At 53.4% G+C, this 18439-nt stretch overlaps 7 protein-coding genes across 7 annotated transcripts; 4 read left to right on the forward strand and 3 right to left on the reverse strand.

The window, feature by feature from the left end:
* Nucleotides 1-68: 68 nt before the first annotated feature.
* On the reverse strand, nt 69-902 carry BO79DRAFT_284487 (mitochondrial fission 1 protein). The gene is made up of 4 exons (XM_025688253.1): nt 844-902; nt 764-782; nt 602-695; nt 69-546 (listed from the first exon to the last, which is right to left on the reverse strand). Exons 1-4 carry the CDS (start codon nt 860-862, stop codon nt 217-219), a joined length of 462 nt encoding a protein of 153 aa, XP_025543774.1. The 5' UTR covers nt 863-902; the 3' UTR covers nt 69-216.
* A 160-nt stretch (nt 903-1062) lies between these two features.
* Nucleotides 1063-1875, forward strand: BO79DRAFT_206775 (kinetochore Spc24 family protein). The gene is made up of 3 exons (XM_025682041.1): nt 1063-1134; nt 1181-1578; nt 1634-1875. The coding sequence occupies exons 1-3, from the start codon at nt 1108-1110 to the stop codon at nt 1809-1811; spliced, it is 603 nt and encodes a 200-aa protein (XP_025543775.1). The 5' UTR covers nt 1063-1107; the 3' UTR covers nt 1812-1875.
* A 47-nt stretch (nt 1876-1922) lies between these two features.
* BO79DRAFT_272221 (uncharacterized protein) lies at nt 1923-2780 on the reverse strand (the record flags this gene model as incomplete). Its single annotated transcript, XM_025687420.1, has 1 exon — nt 1923-2780. The coding sequence occupies one exon, from the start codon at nt 2778-2780 to the stop codon at nt 1923-1925; it is 858 nt and encodes a 285-aa protein (XP_025543776.1).
* A 249-nt stretch (nt 2781-3029) lies between these two features.
* On the forward strand, nt 3030-3823 carry BO79DRAFT_186983 (med21 domain-containing protein; the record flags this gene model as incomplete). The annotated part of the gene is made up of 2 exons (XM_025680511.1): nt 3030-3188; nt 3266-3823. Exons 1-2 carry the CDS (start codon nt 3147-3149, stop codon nt 3821-3823), a joined length of 600 nt encoding a protein of 199 aa, XP_025543777.1. The 5' UTR covers nt 3030-3146.
* A 71-nt stretch (nt 3824-3894) lies between these two features.
* Nucleotides 3895-11440, reverse strand: BO79DRAFT_186985 (uncharacterized protein). The gene is made up of 4 exons (XM_025680512.1): nt 9699-11440; nt 8793-9641; nt 7038-7770; nt 3895-6988 (listed from the first exon to the last, which is right to left on the reverse strand). Exons 1-4 carry the CDS (start codon nt 11193-11195, stop codon nt 4212-4214), a joined length of 5856 nt encoding a protein of 1951 aa, XP_025543778.1. The 5' UTR covers nt 11196-11440; the 3' UTR covers nt 3895-4211.
* A 2757-nt stretch (nt 11441-14197) lies between these two features.
* On the forward strand, nt 14198-15243 carry BO79DRAFT_250655 (putative GATA transcription factor (AreB); the record flags this gene model as incomplete). Its single annotated transcript, XM_025685826.1, has 2 exons — nt 14198-14428; nt 14524-15243. The coding sequence occupies 2 exons, from the start codon at nt 14198-14200 to the stop codon at nt 15241-15243; spliced, it is 951 nt and encodes a 316-aa protein (XP_025543779.1).
* Nucleotides 15244-16694: 1451 nt separating this feature from the next.
* BO79DRAFT_272227 (kinase-like protein) lies at nt 16695-18373 on the forward strand (the record flags this gene model as incomplete). Its single annotated transcript, XM_025687421.1, has 5 exons — nt 16695-16938; nt 17104-17451; nt 17535-17851; nt 17928-18093; nt 18186-18373. The coding sequence occupies 5 exons, from the start codon at nt 16695-16697 to the stop codon at nt 18371-18373; spliced, it is 1263 nt and encodes a 420-aa protein (XP_025543780.1).
* Between the last annotated feature and the right edge of the window lie 66 nt (nt 18374-18439).

An 18439-nucleotide genomic window follows, 5' to 3' on the forward strand; every position in this document is an offset into this window, starting at 1 on the left:
AAGAAGCGACTCGGGATGACGTTAGCCACCTGTGGCGCAGCTGAAGATAAAGTAGTAGTAGTAGTAGTAGCAGTAGTAGTAGTGATAGCATCCATTAACATTAATCACGCATCCAATCTTGCTGTCAGAACGCCCCAATGCAAGAATAAAAACACCCGAACAACCTTATTTACACTCATGCACCCAGAACAATCAATTCACAGTCTCTGCCATCCCTCAGCGTCTCTTTGCCCCCCGCATCACCAATCCACCCACTACGCCGGCCGCCAGCGCCAGCCCTCCCACAATGGCAATACCCATCAGGCCCTCCTTGGACACTTTTTCATCGATGAGCTGGCCTAGACTAGCGGCCTGCAGGTTCCCGGGTTCCTTATCACGCAGTAGATCGTTGTACCGACGGGCTTCGCCGTAGTTACCGAGCTTGTAGTTACCCAGCGCGAGGTAGTACAGACATTCGCGACGTCGTTCAGGCGCAGCGCGGAAGATCTCCGACAGCAGACGGACACCCTCTTGTTGTTCGACCCGGGCGTTGGATTTGATCAGACCCTATACATGTCGTCAGCCGAATGGACTTGGCATCGGGATATCTGCCGGTCCCTACCCAGGCGTAGTTGAACTTGGTCTGAATTCCCACGTAGTCACCTTCCTTCTCATACTGGGCGCGGAGCACCTGAAGTTCCGCTGGCTTTAGCGGACTGTGCACCGGTTAGCTTCGCTGGTTCTGGGGTATTGATAGAGTATTCGATGGGGGGAAAGCGCTGACCTCTCAGCATCGGCGGCATCTGTAAGCAGGCAGTTAGCGGAGGGGGAGGGTCCAGCACCAACGGGGAGAGAAATACTCACAAGGAAGATTAGAGCCCATTCTGAAGAAATATCGATGTATCTGGTGGGAAGACGAAGACTTTTGGCCAGCAGCGACAAGAGAAGATTCGGAATCATGGCCGGGGCTGCCTGGCGTCACGCGCTGTGGCGGTGCGTGCGGCGGTGGCGGTTGCTCCAACAACAAACATCTCTCCACTTCCGGAGTGTATTTGCTGCCATTGCTATCAGAACTACAAGATTGATATCTAACAATACAACGTATATAGCCCTGATTCTACTGTCATCATGCTCCTCGACGAGAATCCCGCTGGTGTATGTCACTTTCATCCCTTAATTATGCTTATTGCTGACTCTCCAGCTCATCAACCACACCATCGGCAACTTCAACATCCACCCTGATAAACAGGCCGTCACCCGCATCAATGACTCGCTCGCCGCGCTACAGCAATCGCGTGAGTTGCGCACGCGCGAAGCCGAATCAGCTTTGCGCAAGCTCTCCCGGCACCTGTCCGCCCTGACGGCCCAACATGAGGAGGCCGTGACGGCGCATGACTCCGGCAAGCACGCCGCGGAGATGGTCGAGCTGGACACGAAGAAATTCCGAATCGCCAAGTCAGCTACCGAGCTGGAGATTGAGAGTGAGCGGCTAGAGGGCGAGCTGGAGATGTTGAAGGAGCGACTGGCCGATCTGGAGGCGCAGGGGTTGGAAGGCGATGAACCGACGCGCCGGGAGCGTGAGATGGATGATGCGACGCTGTGAGTACCTTCCCACCTGTTTAAACGGAGTATACGGCGACTGAATTTTTCCTAGGCTGCGTTTGAAAATCTACCGGTCCCTAGGAGTGGATATCGAGGCCGACGACGCGGGCAACTTCACCAAGGCGGTGATCCGCAATAGTCGCAAGGGCGATGTGCATGTGGTGAACATTGACCCGAAGTTCTCACGGTTCTTCTACTCGAACTACTTTTGGTCAACGATGCAGGGATAGATGCGTTGGGTGAGGATGGAAAGTTTGGACGGCGTTTACGGATATACCCTGGCTTGATATGACAATACTATGACTACTATTACATTCTATACATTAAACTATGCTCTATACTCATGCAGTAGACTGACACCTCCTCAACTCCCCTCTCACAACCTCCCTCTCCTCCTCACTCAACCCACTCACCCTCCCATCCCTAGCATACAACAACGGCTTCTCAAACGGAAACAACCGTTCCACAACCCCCAGCACCTCCTCCCACCTCTCCTCCCCAACACCCCACAACTCAAACCACCTCCTCTGCATGACCTCCATCCTCTCCACCACTTCATCCACCCCCGGAATATCCTCCCCGTCCCACGTCACCCTCGCCTCCGCATCCTGCTCACCAGCATCAGCACGATAAACAACCTCAACCCCCAACCCATCCCCAACCACCCCCTCAACCCTCTCATTCCAAAGTACCTGCCTAACCCTCCCCTCCAACCCAACAAGACACCAAACCAATGGAAAGCGACTCCTAGTCAGCGCCTCCCGCACGCCCCTCGTCGCCTCCCTCGGACTAACCAGCATCCCGATGACGCCTGTCCCGCGCCACCCCACCGGCGCCGATGCGAACGTGCCCTCGAGTTCGCGAACGATATTAGGTCCGAGCTTCGTCTTGAGCGCTTTGCATTGCACGAGCACGCGCGGCGGGTGTTCGTGTGCGGGGAGGTGCCAGGTTCCGACGAGGTCTGTGCCGGCGTCGGAGCGGCCGCCGGTGCGGTGGAGGAGGAGCGCGGAGGAGCGGAGGGTGGATTGGATGGTGTATTCGTAGTGGGTGCCGATGTAGGTTGTGCTTGTGGGAGGGAGGGAGGTGCGTGAGGCGTGGGCGAGGAAGGAGGGGAATGTGGTATGGGATGATGAGGATGGGGGGATTGGAGGGTGGGGGAGTTTGTAGAGACGGCGGGTTAGGGGGGATAGTGTTGTCATTATTCTTATTATTAAAGGCTGTAGATATGCATCGGATGTGTGTATATACTGTGGTTAATTGAGTGTTAGTATTTATCGAAATACATGGTGGAGTAGATTAAGATTAACATACCTGGAGAGGAGGAGAAGAGTAAGAAGTTGGAGAAATACTTTAAATTTTGGGGTTTATCGGGGCGGAATCCAAACTTATCGGGGAGCGGAGATTAGCTTAAGCTCTCTCTCTCTCTCATTTCACTTCTTCACTCTCCACTCCACCATTACCCATCGTCACTAGTTCTACAATTCTCACAACTACATTACACCACTCTACTCTCCACTACACTACACCCACAACAAACCAAAAAGAAAAAGACGAGAGAAACCACAATGGCAGACATCCTCACGCAACTTCAAACCTGCCTGGACCAGGTACAACAACCCCATTCCCATCCCCATCCCACTTTACCACCACCCACACCCAACTAATCCAACCCAACCTAACATAGCTCGCAACCCAATTCTACGCAACCCTCTGCTACCTCACAACCTACCACGACAACATCCCCGCGACGCCACCGCCCACATCCACAACGCCGAGCGCCGCACCCCTCCTCGCAAAAATCCCCAAGAATGCATCAACACCCCCGGTGCCCGCGTCCGCGCCCCAAGCAGCACAATCCCAATCGCAAGCGTCGCCGCCACCACCCGACAGCACCAATCCCCCGGGTCAGGGACAGAATGCAGACAACCAACAGCAACAGAACGCAGATGGGACAGCAGAAGGGTTACCTGCGCCGGACAGCCCCGCTACGTTTGCTGCGCGACAGAGGGAGTTGGCGCGGGATTTGGTGATTAAGGAGCAGCAGATTGAGTACTTGATTAGTGTGTTGCCCGGGATTGATAGTAGTGAGGCGGAGCAGGAGAGAAGGATTCGGGAGCTGGAGGGAGAGTTGAGGGTTGTGGAGGGGGTGAGGGAGGAGAGGAGGAGGGAGTTGGGGGCGTTGAGGAGGAGGTTGGAGGGGGTTTTGGGGGTGGTGGAGAGGGGGATTTATTCTAGGGGTTAGATTTATATACTATAGTATGTTTTATGTTGTTTTGTTGGGCTGGATATGATGGAGTATGGAGTTGACTTGCGTCTTCTAATTAGCTTAGCTTAGCTTAGCTTAGCTTTCTTTGTCTTTCTTTCTTCCTTTCCTTTCCTTTCCTCCGTTCTCCTCTATCGTGTATCACGGAATTAACCACATAGCAAAAGGAGATAAGACCAATCAGATCAAATGAATGGGTGGGAAACAAATCCAGATGCATGAAATGAGGGTGAAAAATCCAGGAATGCAATAAATCAACCAAACGCCTCTCGGGTATCAAACCAGTATTATCAGTATGAGCGCAGCATCTCCTTCTAGTGAATATGGTGCTTCACTAGGGAATAAAGGAATCATCGGTATGTCACCATCACTTGAATAAACTCCGGTATTCGCGCATGCGATGCTCTTGCACCTCCTTCTTGTCCAGCTTGCCCCTGTTCAAGCTCAGATCTGCCAGCTGCTGCTTCTTCTTCGCTAGCTCGAAGATCTTTTCCTCAATACTGCCCTTCATCAAGAACTGTACTGTCGTCACTTCGCGCGTCTGCCCGATGCGATGTACGCGGTCCACGGCCTGCGCCACTGCCGCTGGATTGTACTGCGGCTCCATTATATACACCTTGGACGCCGCTGTCAAGTTCAGACCCACGCCGCCGGCCCCGATCGTCGCCAGGAGCACCGTGATGTCCGGGTTACTGTGAAACTCCTCCAGCGCCTTGCTTCGCGCTGCCAGACTCATCGTCCCATCGAGCCGTGCGAACCCGTTGATGTCGTTGTCGCGCAGCGCAATCTCAATTAAGTCCAGGTGCGACGTCCACGCCGAGAACACCACGCTTTTGATCGGCCGCTCCCCGGGCCCTTGGCTCTTACTCTCCTCGGCTGTTTCCAGGAGCTGCGCCACCAGCGCCTTGGTCTTCGTGTGTGGTCCCTCGTACTCCCCTAACGTCTTTCCGTGTCGTCGGCTCTGTTTGGCTTGCGCCTGATCCACCAGGTATTCCTGCAGTCCACCTACCGTGATCGTGGAATACGAGGCTGGCATCCAGCCATCACACACCTGGCATTTGATATCGTGCGCCGAGCCCACCGGACGGTCGAAAGCGGGTTTCCACCCCGAAAAACAGTCTGGACACAGGACATCGAAGCACGGCAGCAGAATCGCCATGGCTGTTTGCCTGTCGGTCGTGCCATTATCGGAGCTTGGCTCCTCCAGGCGCTTCCCGCATACAGCGCATGTGTCTGCGGAAGTCTCCTGCATGAGTGTAAACATTTCGTAAGCCTTTTTGTCGGTGGCTCCGGCAGCGTCGCCTGCGCCTTCTTCGAGATCGATGGCATCGTGCACGCTCAAGCCCTTGATGCGCTTGCGGTCGTCTGGCTCGAGCAGTTCCTTGCCGTGCGCACTGATCTGTCGGAGGATCATCATCGCCTTGAGGATGTGGTGGTACATGCGACCTTTCATCTTGGACTGCTCTTCACCGGCAATCACCCGCATCATGACGTTGGACTCCTTCCGGAAGAACTCGTGCAGCTGTTGTTCCGTCTCCGTAAAGTTGAGCACGATGATCTTATCGTGCCGTGCCGGAAGATCAATCTTGTCCTTTACCCGGCGGAGCGTGAACGAATCTACCAGCACCCGCAAGCTGGCCAGCACTGATGCATCGCCCGTTTTGAACCGACTGAGGATGTGTATTCCGAACCGCCCTCTGTCGTCATAAGGAAAGAGCCCCAGGAACTTGGTGACGGAGAGGAGATCTTCGAGGCGATTCTGGATGGGCGTCCCGGTCACGGACCATCGCCGCTGGGAATTGAGCTTAAAGATGGCCTGAGTCTGCGCTGCACTCTGTTCGCGGATTGTGTGCGCTTCATCCAACACAATGCGGAACATGTTCATCTTGGTTAGAGGGCTGACGCCACGCTTTGCTCCTCGTCCAGACAGCTCGCTGAGGACGATGCTGTACGTGGTGATCACTAGGTCATATTTGGACAATTCTTCCACGTCATTGGTCCGGGTCGGTCCATGGAAAACATAGGACGAAAGCGCATTTTCCTTCAGATGCTCCTTGATCTGATTGGACCAGTTGTTCACAGCGCTGAGAGGTGCCACCAGCAGCGTCGTCTTGGTATTGCGGATGCCCGGCAAGCTGCGGACAAGCTCGGGATCTGGGATCAGATCCGCCCACTGGTTGGCCTCCTCTAGGGAAGACAGAACTAGGGAGAGAATGCTCAGGGTCTTACCCAGCCCCATCATGTCCGCCAGCAGTCCTCCCAGACTCTGTGGAGGCTCTTCATCTAGCACCATCCCGCTGATGATTTCACGGTACCGCCTCTTGCCATTCTGGCGATAAACCACCCGCCAGAGCGAGTTATTGTCCGCCTCCTTGGGCCCAAACCTGCGTGGCTTTTCCTTCTCTGTCATGAACCAAAGTGCCTGCTTCTGATGCCGAAGCAACGGCGTGTTCAAAGAAGACGGAGGGTCCATTTCGGGCAAATTATCGGCGCTCTGCAGCTGATCGAACATTTTCATCACGGCGTCGTTTACTTCTTCGGCTGTTCGCACTTCATAGTTGACTCCCACCCGGCCCCTCGCAGCTGCCGCAGGCAGCATCGCCGCTTGAGCCCGTCGCCTCTCTGCATGTGGATTGTGCACAGGAACGCCCTGTTCCACCGAAAATGGCGTCCCCAGCCAGACATTATGCTGACCCAGATGTTTCCCCACAAGCTCTGCATCCTTCCTCAGACCATACAGATTGACGGAGGCTCGGTATGCATATGAGCAAGGCGCCCAGGGCCACTCGTCGTCTTTTCTCCTCCGGACGTCCAAACGGGCGGTGATATTTACCTTCAGAGCCGGCGAATCGAGGAGCGGAACGACGACCGACGCTGTTTTCGCATCAACCGTCCCGAATATCTTTCCGTTGGGGTCTGACACTTCGATCCGGTTGTTCTGGCCCGGTTGGCGATGCACGCCTAGCTTCATGGAAGGCCAGTCATGCGTGGAGTCGCCAAAGATAGTCTGTGACGAAGGCTTAGGAACCAACTGCGCCTGAATCGTAGCATTCTCAATCTTCCCATAGCAGACCCGCTGAAGACTGAGGTCATTTGAGCCGGTGACCTGCACATCGTCGTCATCAGTCGCTGGCCCTGACGCATCTAATATAAAGTCAGCATATTATGTCAACCCACATAACCATCATCCTACCAGTAGTCAAGTCAACGACATCAGGCAGCACGGCCGGGGAATTCGAATTCGAACGACCATCCTTCATCCAATTGCCCAAGCCCGTATTGCCCACGCCTGTGAACTTGTGATTCACAGACCCTGGCCCATTCTCTTCTACTTTGACCCTCTTGTATAGCTGGCTCGAACGCCCCTCCACCCCGTACATATTCTCAATTAAACTCCCGTGGCGCGTCTCATCCATCTGTTCCGATGACCGTTTCCCGTCCGTCCGCTCTTCGAACTGAGCACTAGCAAACTCCACATCCAGCGCGGGTTCCAAACTCGCCTCCTGCTGCTGCGGCGACGAACTCCCGGTATCGCGGGTACTCGGCGACCTTGTAGATAGTGACTGCGATCTGGACTTTGACCTGGGGCTCGCCCGCTGCGACGGCTGACGGCGCCGGGGACTTAGAAGCCGCTGCGCTGCGGAGGCGGTTCCCGCGGGCGGCGCAACGACAGTGCGCTGAGGCGAGGATGACGGATCCTGTTGGGCGCTTGTTCCTACTAGAAGAGAAAGTGAGTTTTCGTTGGTGTCTGAGTCGATGGGGTCATCTGGAGGGGAGGGGCAACGCAGCGAGGCAGGCAAGGAGTATTGACGGTTGTGGTGATGGTCCTCTTGGTGATGGTCACTGGGTCCATCGCTCCAGCGATCCGATGGGGTTCGAGTGGGATCCGGGGAGTTACCATTGTTTTTCTGCTGCTGCTGTTGAAGCTGTTTCTTGTAGGCCCGCGGGTCCAGGAGCATGGCGGCGTGGGAAGCCATGATTCGATACTGGATGCAGGTGCCCGAGACACGCGTGCGACGTAGAGTGTTAGGCCCAGTGACTGATCACGGATCGGATGAGACGATGGCGGGGAGACTGGGAGGGACATCTAGATCGGTTCGAAAGAAAGTCGGGATTGCCTGCTGCAGGTGGAGGGAAAGGCTGGGCTGAGCATCCAACAGAGAGAGAGAGAGAGTTACTCGGAGGGCGGCAGTCCGGTTAGTAGTTGGTGGTGGTAGTGGTGGTGGTGGTGGTGGCGGCGTAGGGATGAGCGTCAAAGTGAGAGAGTGTGTGAGGGGGAGCTCAGATCTCTTCCATCTTACGGCCAGGATGAAATGATCGGCCGGGCAAGAGGAAGCGCCGAAAGAAGCAAGCCAGTTATGATGGTAGAGTGAGGAATGACAGAGGAAAGAAGAGAGAGAGAGAGTGACTAGTTAATTAGTAGGAAGTATCAATCTAGTTGCTTGACCGTGACGAGGAACCACCGATACATGATAAGATTGCGGGTCTTCCTCGGTCGGCGCTGTTTCAGTGCCCACTTTTCACCTGCGGATATTCGTCTGATATCAATATCTAGATTTCTATATAACTAGGATAATAAGAGGTCTGACTTTCCCAAAAATCTTAAAGCACTCTTACATCATCACTGACTTTGTATTAGAATTCTAAATGTACTTCAAAAACTATATACTGGTGTATTATGTATAAGGTAGACAGACAAGGAGGCAACCGCCCAAAAATCCCTCGCGAAGATCAACTTCCATTTCTATGACTAAACCATCAAGATTTTTCCAACAAGGACCAGACCCTGCAAAAGAACTCCTCATGCCAGGTTATCATGATACACGCTAAATAAAAGAAGAGAAGAAGAATGTGAAGAAGAATGGAAAGATGAGATGGGACCTGCGCCGATAGAGAGCAGATCCTGACTGATCGCAAGCAAACAACCGGGTTAACACCAGGTAAACACCGGGTTCTTGCTCTTAACTGCTTCTAGTCGCTCGACAATCACCTTGCGCTGATTGCCTTCCATTCCCTCTGCGGCGGCATATCCCAGGTCGCCTTCCAGGTCGTCGCTACTCCAGATCAAATGCGCCTGCCCGCGCGCACTGGACACCGAACTGTGCTTCTGGTGCCGGTGGCCCGGGCGGGGAGGGAGTGTCGCCCAGCTTCGGTCTAGGCCTCGTCCCTGGCTCAGCTCGTCAATGCTGTCGCGCCCAAATCGATAGTCACCCATCGTAGCAGGGCTGCCGGACTGGGCCCGAGCATGTCCCGAGCTGGACCCGCGCCCGCGGGAGAGCTCGAATCGGTTCGGATTAGGTAGCTCATTTGGAGGAGAACTCAACCCCAGCAGGTCAACATCAGGGCCAGTACCAAAGGACATAGCGGCGCCAATGTCCATCTCCTCGTTGTCGGGATCGTAGCTGGCGTGTTTATCGTAATGTTCATAGCTCTTCACCTTCCGTTTCTGCGCATCAGTGGACGGCCCGCGGAGGGGGATCGCGACTGGAACATCCACCAAGTCATCCCAGACGCACACACGCGTCCGTCGTGTCAACTCCAGCGGCCCATGATCGGGGTGCTTCAGCGTTTCCACTACGTTCCAGGCTTGCCCCTTCATGACTGCAATCTGTCGAGCAAACATGCTCTCTTTGAAATCGGAATCCTGCGAAAATACCCGCCGGAGGGCCATTTGAGTCCCGCTCCACCAGGCCGTCGAGGTAAGAAGGGGCAGAAAATGGTCGCGAGTTTTCTGCGAAAACGGCTGACCGATCAAAGAAACCGGAAGGAATAGCCAGCCGAACGGGAAGCTTCGCCACTGTGACAGGTTAGTAGGGTTTGTGACATCGCGTTGTTATCAAGACGGTGGACTTACGGCGTCCGGATGCTTCCATGGCCACGACAAGCTGTTATCAATGGCTCCGATCTGAACGGTCACCTGAGGGTCGGTTGCGTTCAATGGGGTCCCAGTACGGCTAACGGCAACCATTGCTTCACGTCGCCGATAAGGATGCTGAGCTGCACTCGTTCCGTTGGAGTTGACAGAAACGGGACGAGCAGGCGGCATGTCTTCATCATCCTCTTGTGTTTGAGCTCCATTGGGCTTGGGCGGGTCAGCGACAATGGAAACCTCTTCAGTCTTCCAATCGATCTTGATCATCCAGTTATCCAATCCACGATCTGTGTTCCGCATGATATAGTCGAGAATCACAAGCTTCTCCAGTTCTTCCCGGAACGACTGCTTCAAGCCTTCCGTCCAGTAGAACCGCCGTTCTCGGCTTTCCTCGCGGGGGGATGGCGTGCGCGCCTGACCGTCTTCATATTCTTCTTCGTCCTCGTCATCGGAATGGACGCCGGAGGGGCGGCAAGCTTCACTCCACGGCCGCTTCTTGCGCTTCGGGGCATCCTCCGCTCGGAAACCAGTGTTAGTCTGATCTGGCCAAGGGTGGTCTCGCAGGAAGAGGTTCGCATCCTTGTAGCCCTTCAAAAAGACCTGGAAACTGCCTGCTTTTGGAGGAAGCGGCCTCTTGCCCATCCAAGCCTTCCTGCGGTCCCAGAAATCGTAGAAAAAGGATTTCGAAGATAGCCAAACAATGTCGGTGTAAGGGACAAGGTTCGTGTGAAGACGCGAGTCAAGAACATACGCCGCGGCTTCCGAGACATACGACAGATTAGGAATCAGGCATGCCCGGCCAAAGAAACAGGGGAATAAGTTTCGGTGGATCCATTTGGTCCACTTCGGGTTGCGGGATGCATATGGTTCCTCATCCTTGGGCTTGAACACTCCCACAACTTTACCCTCGGCATTGCGCGCAAAGTAACTACCAGAGCTTCCTTGAGAGATCATCCTCGGATGGACACCCATCTCAATGGCTATCCGGACACTCTCCACGACTTCCTCGAACTCGTCCCGGGCTCTGCGCGCAGCCCCCTCGATCTCATCCGACTCAAGGGCTTCCGCAGAGATGGGCCGTACTCCGTCGGGAGCCTGGAAGACAGAGTGATAGATCTCCAGCTTCTCCTCCTCGAAGGTCTTGCCCTTAACACGGTTGATCTTGAACTTGGAGGCGATCTCCTCCGCCCACCGTTCGAGACGGGCATTTATGGCCTTGATGTCGACCCCGGAATTCCTCCGTCCTCGGCGATAGTGGCCACTCAGTCGTCGACGGTGTTCGGGAGGTGTGGACAGGCCGGCGGCCTGCATCTGGGCTCGGGAGGAGATGGGAGCATATCGGGGGGCGGACTGGGAAATCGTGCTGGGGGCGTGTAGGTCGTCATCGTCGGAATAATCGTACAAGTCATTGGCTCTATCCTCCTCCTCTTGAGCCAAGCGGGCGTAACCCGAGGTCGCTGGCCGATTACTTTTGGGCATAGTGAATGGAAGCGGGATAGTTTATAAAATAATGGGACAAGTCGAGTCGGGGAGGCAACCACTTTCGGACCATATGAAGGCGACGGGGCAAGGGAAAGAATTAAGGTAGGAGGTGGATAATGAACGGCGAGAAGGGGAAGGATGATTGATAAACAAACTCAAGCCATTACTGGATTAGAGACGAGTAAAGACAAAGTAGAAGCGATATTCCCCGACCACGGAGAGGTAGGGAGAGCGACAGAGAGAGGGAGGGAGGGAGGGAGAGAGCAGATTCCAAGAATCCAGAGCCGGAGAGAGAGTTCGAGGCAGCGCCGCTGTCATCTTGAAGAAGTGGCCGCTCGCCGCAATTACCACTCGTACCGTCACCGTACCACCAATTACGGCGGCTTAGTCAAGCACATGGCAGTCAGGGTCCAAATCAGCCACACCCCGGATACCATACCATACCGCACCGCCACCACTGGTCGTATCGTGCCGCTGGGATCCACTCGAGCTTCACGGAAGCCCCTGAATTATCGATGGCTCGCAACGCGATGCTTTTCCCCGGAGAAGGAATAGACGTTTTCTGGGGGAGGGGAGAGATACCAAGAAGGTTGCTGCTCAATTAGAGCTGTCAATTCCCCTCTGATCCAGAGAGTCAGTGGGTTGAGCGAGAAAGCACAACAAACTACTACTTCACTCCGCAGTCTCTGTTTCTACAAATAGTAACAGCCATGCTCTGTTCAATTGAGCCAGATAAATCGGGGTCTTATGGTTGATTCTTGTCGTCCAGTTCATCGACCACAGCTACTGCCATTGACCCCGTGCAGACACTGGCAGCCGTTTTCCAGCACTTCCACTCCACGCGATATGCGCGCCATGGCTTCGTCCCTCCAACGAGATTATGCTACGATCTAAGACATGGACCGATAGAGTGAAACGAGGTGCAGTAGCATGATGTATGAAGAATTGCTATAATGGAGAACGTCAACAGTCGAGTGATTGCGCACCAATCAGCAATACCATGACTGATTCCGATCACAGCAAGCATGAGTCCTGGTCAGCCACTCTGCCGGTCAACTATCGTCTGCTATTGACGCTCAGCTCCACCTCAGCCTCCACTCCACTATAGAAAAGTCGTGAGTGATGATGGTCTCTGGCCATTGAAGGACAAGCTTGAAAGACAAAAGAACACAGGGGCGATCACAGTAAATACTAGGCTGGTGGGAAAGGGGCATGCAGGGGCGCGACAACAACATTGCGAAGATTCATTCCGGGCCCGTCCCGCGCATACTATTAGATAGGCGCATAAACCTTGGAGAGCAGAAGCATAGCATAGCAACAGCCCGGGACTGACTGGGGAGGAGGTGATAAGGAGGAATTCCTACGGGTGACGGATCCCTATCCAAGATTTAATCTGAGTATCCAAGACTCGGCTGGGCCCAGCCAAGCGGCGGTTCCGCAGAGCCATTTCGATAAATAATCGATAGCCTCCGACGCGCGATAGCAGCCCCGATAATCAACCCTCGATCTTCCTTCTCCCTCCCGACCATCCTGTTCCCCTCCAGATTTGTCTCGAATTCCCTTCCCCAAACCCTATCAGCTTCTTTCGCATGATTCCTTTCCGGTCAATCCGCTTGAATCCTTCTGTTTTTCACCTTCGTGTCGCTCCTTTCAGCAATCGCTCCTTGGGTCGACTTGCAGCAACTTGTCCCCGAGACAGCCTTGTGTTGAGATCTTTTACTCCTGGAGTATAATCTCTGATGTCCCTTGGGCCGGATAAAAGCAATTATCAAAAACAAAAAGAAAATCATTTCGGGCTTGGAAAAAGTCTATTGATCGTTTGATCAAAACTGATCAACCAAGAAAAAGTTGAACGAGATTCCATATCATTCCTCCCTTTCAGACGTGGCTGGTCCTCTCCAACGGCACCAATCTTTCCTCCCAAACCGTCGTATACCACTCCCGGAACGACGGAAAACCTCCCCTCGAATCGTCTACAATTCGGTCATTTGGGGCCGAATTTCTAGCTAGTTCCCTCCGACAACCTCCACGGTGGCTTCACTCCTGTTCCGGGCGTCGCCCATCGACCCAGCCCTTCGTCCGCCGTCGCCGTCGAACTCGCAGTCTCAAGACTCGAACTACAAACATACTTCCTCCTCGACTGACAGTCAATCGGGGTCACGTCAATCGACTACGGATACTGGCGCGGGAGCATCATCAGCGTCATCGCAGTATTCTGGAACGCTTCCCGAGGCGAGTTCTCTAGATAAATACACCCACAGCCCGAGCAGTAGCAGCAACGGTAGTGCCTTTCCCAGCTCTCTGGGCCCATCTCTGCCTGGACTCTCTGCTTTGGCCTCGGTCGCATCCGCGCCCACTTCCAATCTGCGGTATGTGTACCTAGCAAGAACCTTTCCCTATGCGATGTTGCATAGACGAGACCAGGTGACGGAATGAGAGGGGAATCGCAGTGAAGATCATACGTGATTCCCCTGCCATATCCGAAGGGGCGATATGATAATTTTGAATGCTCACACGCCCAATGCGCCCGTATCTCTGGTTATGCTGACGAGTCTTACGTGTACAGAGCCTCGAGTAGCAATGCGCAGCCCAGTATGGCCAATATGACATACGCGACATCTTCTCCGGCTGCCACTACTGGTGGGCAGGGCAATAATCCTGTAAGTTACTGAAACGATCTTATCATCGGAGGACGATGGTTTTTATCGAGCTACGCTGGTTTTGTTGCTTTTTCCTTCTTGCTTTGGGGTGAAATTTTTGGTGTTCAGGGTGACCCTTAATTTCCTGGGTTTCTTTTTCTGTGCCAATCCAATCTGCTGTTATCAGCAGCCGCTGGGGGCTTGGCGCCGCACCACCTGCTCCTTATCGCGCCAGCCCATCAAATCTCTCCCGATCTTATCAACCCAGCGCTCTTCCTCCTCCATCCACTATCAGTCCGCTTCCCCATCTTCTGTCTTTCCCTCCCCTCTCCTTCGCGCAATCCTACTGCTCCAAAAACAATGGCGACCACGTTGGCTGATCACAAACGTCCTCAATTACAGCCTGTGTGCCAGAATTGCGGCACTTCTACGACACCTCTCTGGCGCAGAGACGAACTCGGCTCCGTCCTTTGCAACGCCTGTGGCTTGTTCCTCAAACTACATGGCAGGCCCCGTCCGATAAGCTTAAAGACCGATGTCATCAAGAGTCGCAACCGGGTCAAGACTGCTGGTCAGGGCCCCAAGCGTAAGGTGAGTCGGTCGTCTAGAAAAATTTTCCCTGCCTGTATACTGTCGTCGTGATCCTGAGATAACGGTCGCTAACATCCATATCAATCTCTTATCAGTCCGGCGGCGCTATCGATACAAATGGCTTGTCTACCTCGAGGTCCGAAGCAGGGACGCCGCCCATGGGGTCCCAAGGATACCGTCGCGCGTCGCGGAAGGCATCACCGGGCCATTCCGACCGATCCAACTCACCCGTCTCCCGAACCGAAACGCCTGGTATCCCTTCCATGCAACAACCACACCCGCAGTCGCAACACAATGCCAACATTGCGCCCCAGCACATGTTCGATAGTGTCACAATCGGCGATCACGGTCTCAGCCAGCCGAATGCGCTACCCTCGGTGCAGCCGCGCCAGCCCTCGCCCACGGCGACCTCGGCGGCTGTGGACCGCCATCTCGAGTCACCACAGACCTACGATGGACTGCTCGCAGCCAATACCTCTTTGAAGACTCGCGTGAGCGAATTGGAGTTTATCAATGAACTCTTCCGGGGCCGGGTGACGGAACTGGAGCAGAGCGGCGCGACTGCGCGCCGATCGGAGATGATCGTCCGGGACTCCGAGGTACGACTCCGGCGGTCTCTGGAGGAGGCCCAACGGCGCGAAGACGATCTGAAACGGCGGATATCTGAGCTGGAGCGACAGCTTAGCGACCAGACCTCCTCTGCCAACCCGGCGGGCAATGACAGTCCCGGCGAACCGCTGGCCAAGCGGATGCGGCTGTCCGACGTCGTGGAGCAACCTGCGGAATCGCCGACAAAATCCCCCAAGAGTGTCTAAGGCCTCATGGGAGGGGGACTTTGTTCGGACGATGGACGCGCATGCGTGCGTCGGGCAGCACCGACGTAAAACAAATGCGCACACAGTCTGCGGTGCTGCGTTCTCTGATCTTCCCCGGTCTCTTTGATACCCTTTACGAGTCTTGTCATTGGCTGGCTGTATATCGGATTAACTACCTAATTATATCACACAACCTTCTTTTCGAGCCACTTTCCCCATTCTCTTCTTCTACTCATCCTATTTGTTCCGATATGAGTCGGGGAGAGATTATTCTGCGCCTGCACCAACCCCCTCATCCCAGCCCGACCGCACAAAAAACCCCTCAGAAAGAGAGAAAAAAGAAAAGGACCTGTAAAGGGTTTACATGTGTTCAAAGTAATTCGTGTTATTATTAACTCCCTGAATCTAACTATTGTCTTCTTCCAACATTATCTGTCGTAATACCGATCATCCGATGCAACAGTATTGAGTGACCACATACTATACTTCCGAAGGCGGAAGGAAACCTTCACAGTATCCCTTCCCCATTGTAACCCAACCTAACCTAATCCTTAAGACCACCGACCCTATATCATCCCACTTTAATGATGAAACCCCCAACCTGGGCATCCCATCTCATCTCATTACTCCACTCTGTCGATCCGATTCCTTCCTTATCAGTGCGATGGATGAAGTGCACTGGTCACGAGTCCGGAGTATCCGGAATTGTACCCGACCTCCTTACAATGCAATCTGCAATCTGCCCTTATCAATGCCCATCACGCAAATCCTCCCTTTATTATTGGCCCAACCTGATTTGTTGTCCGTCGGGGATACGACGTTGATCGGCATCTCCTCACTCAAGGAATTGCTTGTGTATAACCGTAAGCAGATTTTCATCCTATCTATGATCTATCTATACTTCTATATATGGTAATCTGGCCCTTGGGGGTTTGCTTATTACCCGGATTCCCGACGGTCGGGGGTGTGCTGATTGGAGGGTTCCCCGCTTTTGAAGGAGAGGGATGCGGTTATACTAACCTATTGTTGGGTTGATGGGATTATTGTTATCTGGGTTTATGTTTAGATAGAGTGTATAGGTAGGTGAGGGGGTAATGATGGGTAATGACTTAGTGCATGTAGGGGGATGTCGCCATTTGGAGCGCAATGCTCGTTGGCTCTAGTACTTATCGGAGGTAGATGGATAGGCATCTGGCTGCCTCTTCCTATCTTTCTAACGAATGTAAGGGCGCATTCAAGATTCTGGCATCGGGAGATCTTCTTTGTAGAGCAGTCTTGGCTGGGATCGAATTAGAGTGTCAGTGATGGGCACGGAGTATAATCGGAGTTATCTCGAATAGGGCAGAACAGGGATGCATGTCGATAGGACTAGACACATGACATAGAGCACGTGTTTCTCTATCCATGAAGTCAGCACTTCAATCATCACCATCTAGATAGCTCACACAGCTATGAAGACAGTAATGCGTCTCTGTAGCCCTATCAATGGCATAATCAGCCGTCCCAAACCATCGCGATGGCCTATCACCTCTCCCCTCCACCCCTGTCAACACAGACATACAAGCTCCCTCTCATCCCCATCACCACCACACACATTCCCCACAACAGGATACGAACTCCTCAATCACATCCCCAAGCTAGAAGAAGAACCTCTCCCTGACTACCGAGCCGAGCGATTCTACCCCGTCCACATCGGTGAAGTCTTCAATTCCCGATACCAAGTCTATCACCAAACTCGGCTTCGGATCCTCATCCACCGTCTGGCTATGTCGTGATCTACAGTATGCATACTACTTCACACATTCACTTACCTAGTTACTCCTCACCAGCCCCATGAACCACTCTAACCAACTACTCCAGAACCAACAACTACCTACCTAACCCTAAAACTCCACGGCCGCAGCACCCAACACACCCACCTCCCGGAGATCCTCATATCCAAACACCTAAAACAAACCCACCGCACCAAATCCGAACATAGTAAACATGTAGGCCAGAAATACACCCGTCTCATCCACGACTCCTTCGAGATCCAAGGCCCCCACGGAATCCACCCATGTATTCTCTACCAGCCATCCGGAATGGACATCTGCGATTACATCCAGTGTCTAGAAGACAACGCATTACCGGAGGACCTTCTCCGCGTAACCATCCGGTTTATGCTCATTGCGTTGGATTATCTTCATTCGGCGAATGTGGTTCATACAGGTAAACCACAGACCCCAAATCTCCCCTCCTCTCTCCCTCTCACCATCAGCCATAGATAGTTTACTAAGTAAGATATGATATAGACATCCAACCAACCAACATCCTCCTAGGCATCGAAGACACCTCAATCCTCACCGACCTAGAAGAGGAAGAACTCAACGAGCCTGCTCCGCGGAAACACCTTTCGGATGATAGAACGATCTACGCTACTCGCGGAATGCCCTTCACGACTGGTGAACCTATGCTCGCTGATCTGGGGGAGGCGAGATTACTTCTTCCCATTGATACGGGCACGCAGACTAGTGGTTCTATCATCATGCCGGGGTTATATAGAGCCCCGGAAGTAATGCTTAATATGGAGTGGGATGAGAAGGTGGATATATGGGCTTTGGGGCAGACGGTACAAATTACCCTAACTACCTTTCAATCGCATAGAAGATAACTAATGATGCATGGATGGATGGATGGATGCTAAGACATGGAGCTTACTCCAATCAACCCACCTCTTCACCAACACCCCACACCTGATTACACAAGATGACCATGCTCGTCGCTTCGCAGAGATGATAGTCCTGCTTGGGCATCCACCTGTTGAGTTTCTGGGTCGGAGTGAGGAGAGTTGGAGGTTTTGGGATCGAGATGGTATGTCTTTTTTTTTTAACCTATCCCTAGTATTTATCTATATTAGAGAAAAGCTTGGGTTTTGACTGACTAATTCAATTTTGTGTGTATAGGTAATTGGAAAAGCCACGTAGAGATTCCAGGAGGCTCTCTGGATGATCGAGTGACGCAACTCGAGGGCGATAGTAAGAGGCTTTTTCTGCGGTTTCTGCGGAAGACGTTGAGCTGGGTCCCCGGGGAGAGGCCGAGTGCGAGGGAGTTGTTGATGGAGGATGAGTGGGTGAGGGGGGAGGATTATTGATGTATTACATCTCACTTTTTGGATAGAAGTCTGTGTAAGATTATGTATGTAGTGTGATTGAAAGGG

This window comes from Aspergillus costaricaensis (assembly GCF_003184835.1).
Source record: "Aspergillus costaricaensis CBS 115574 unplaced genomic scaffold BO79scaffold_3, whole genome shotgun sequence".
NCBI lineage: Eukaryota > Fungi > Ascomycota > Eurotiomycetes > Eurotiales > Aspergillaceae > Aspergillus > Aspergillus costaricensis.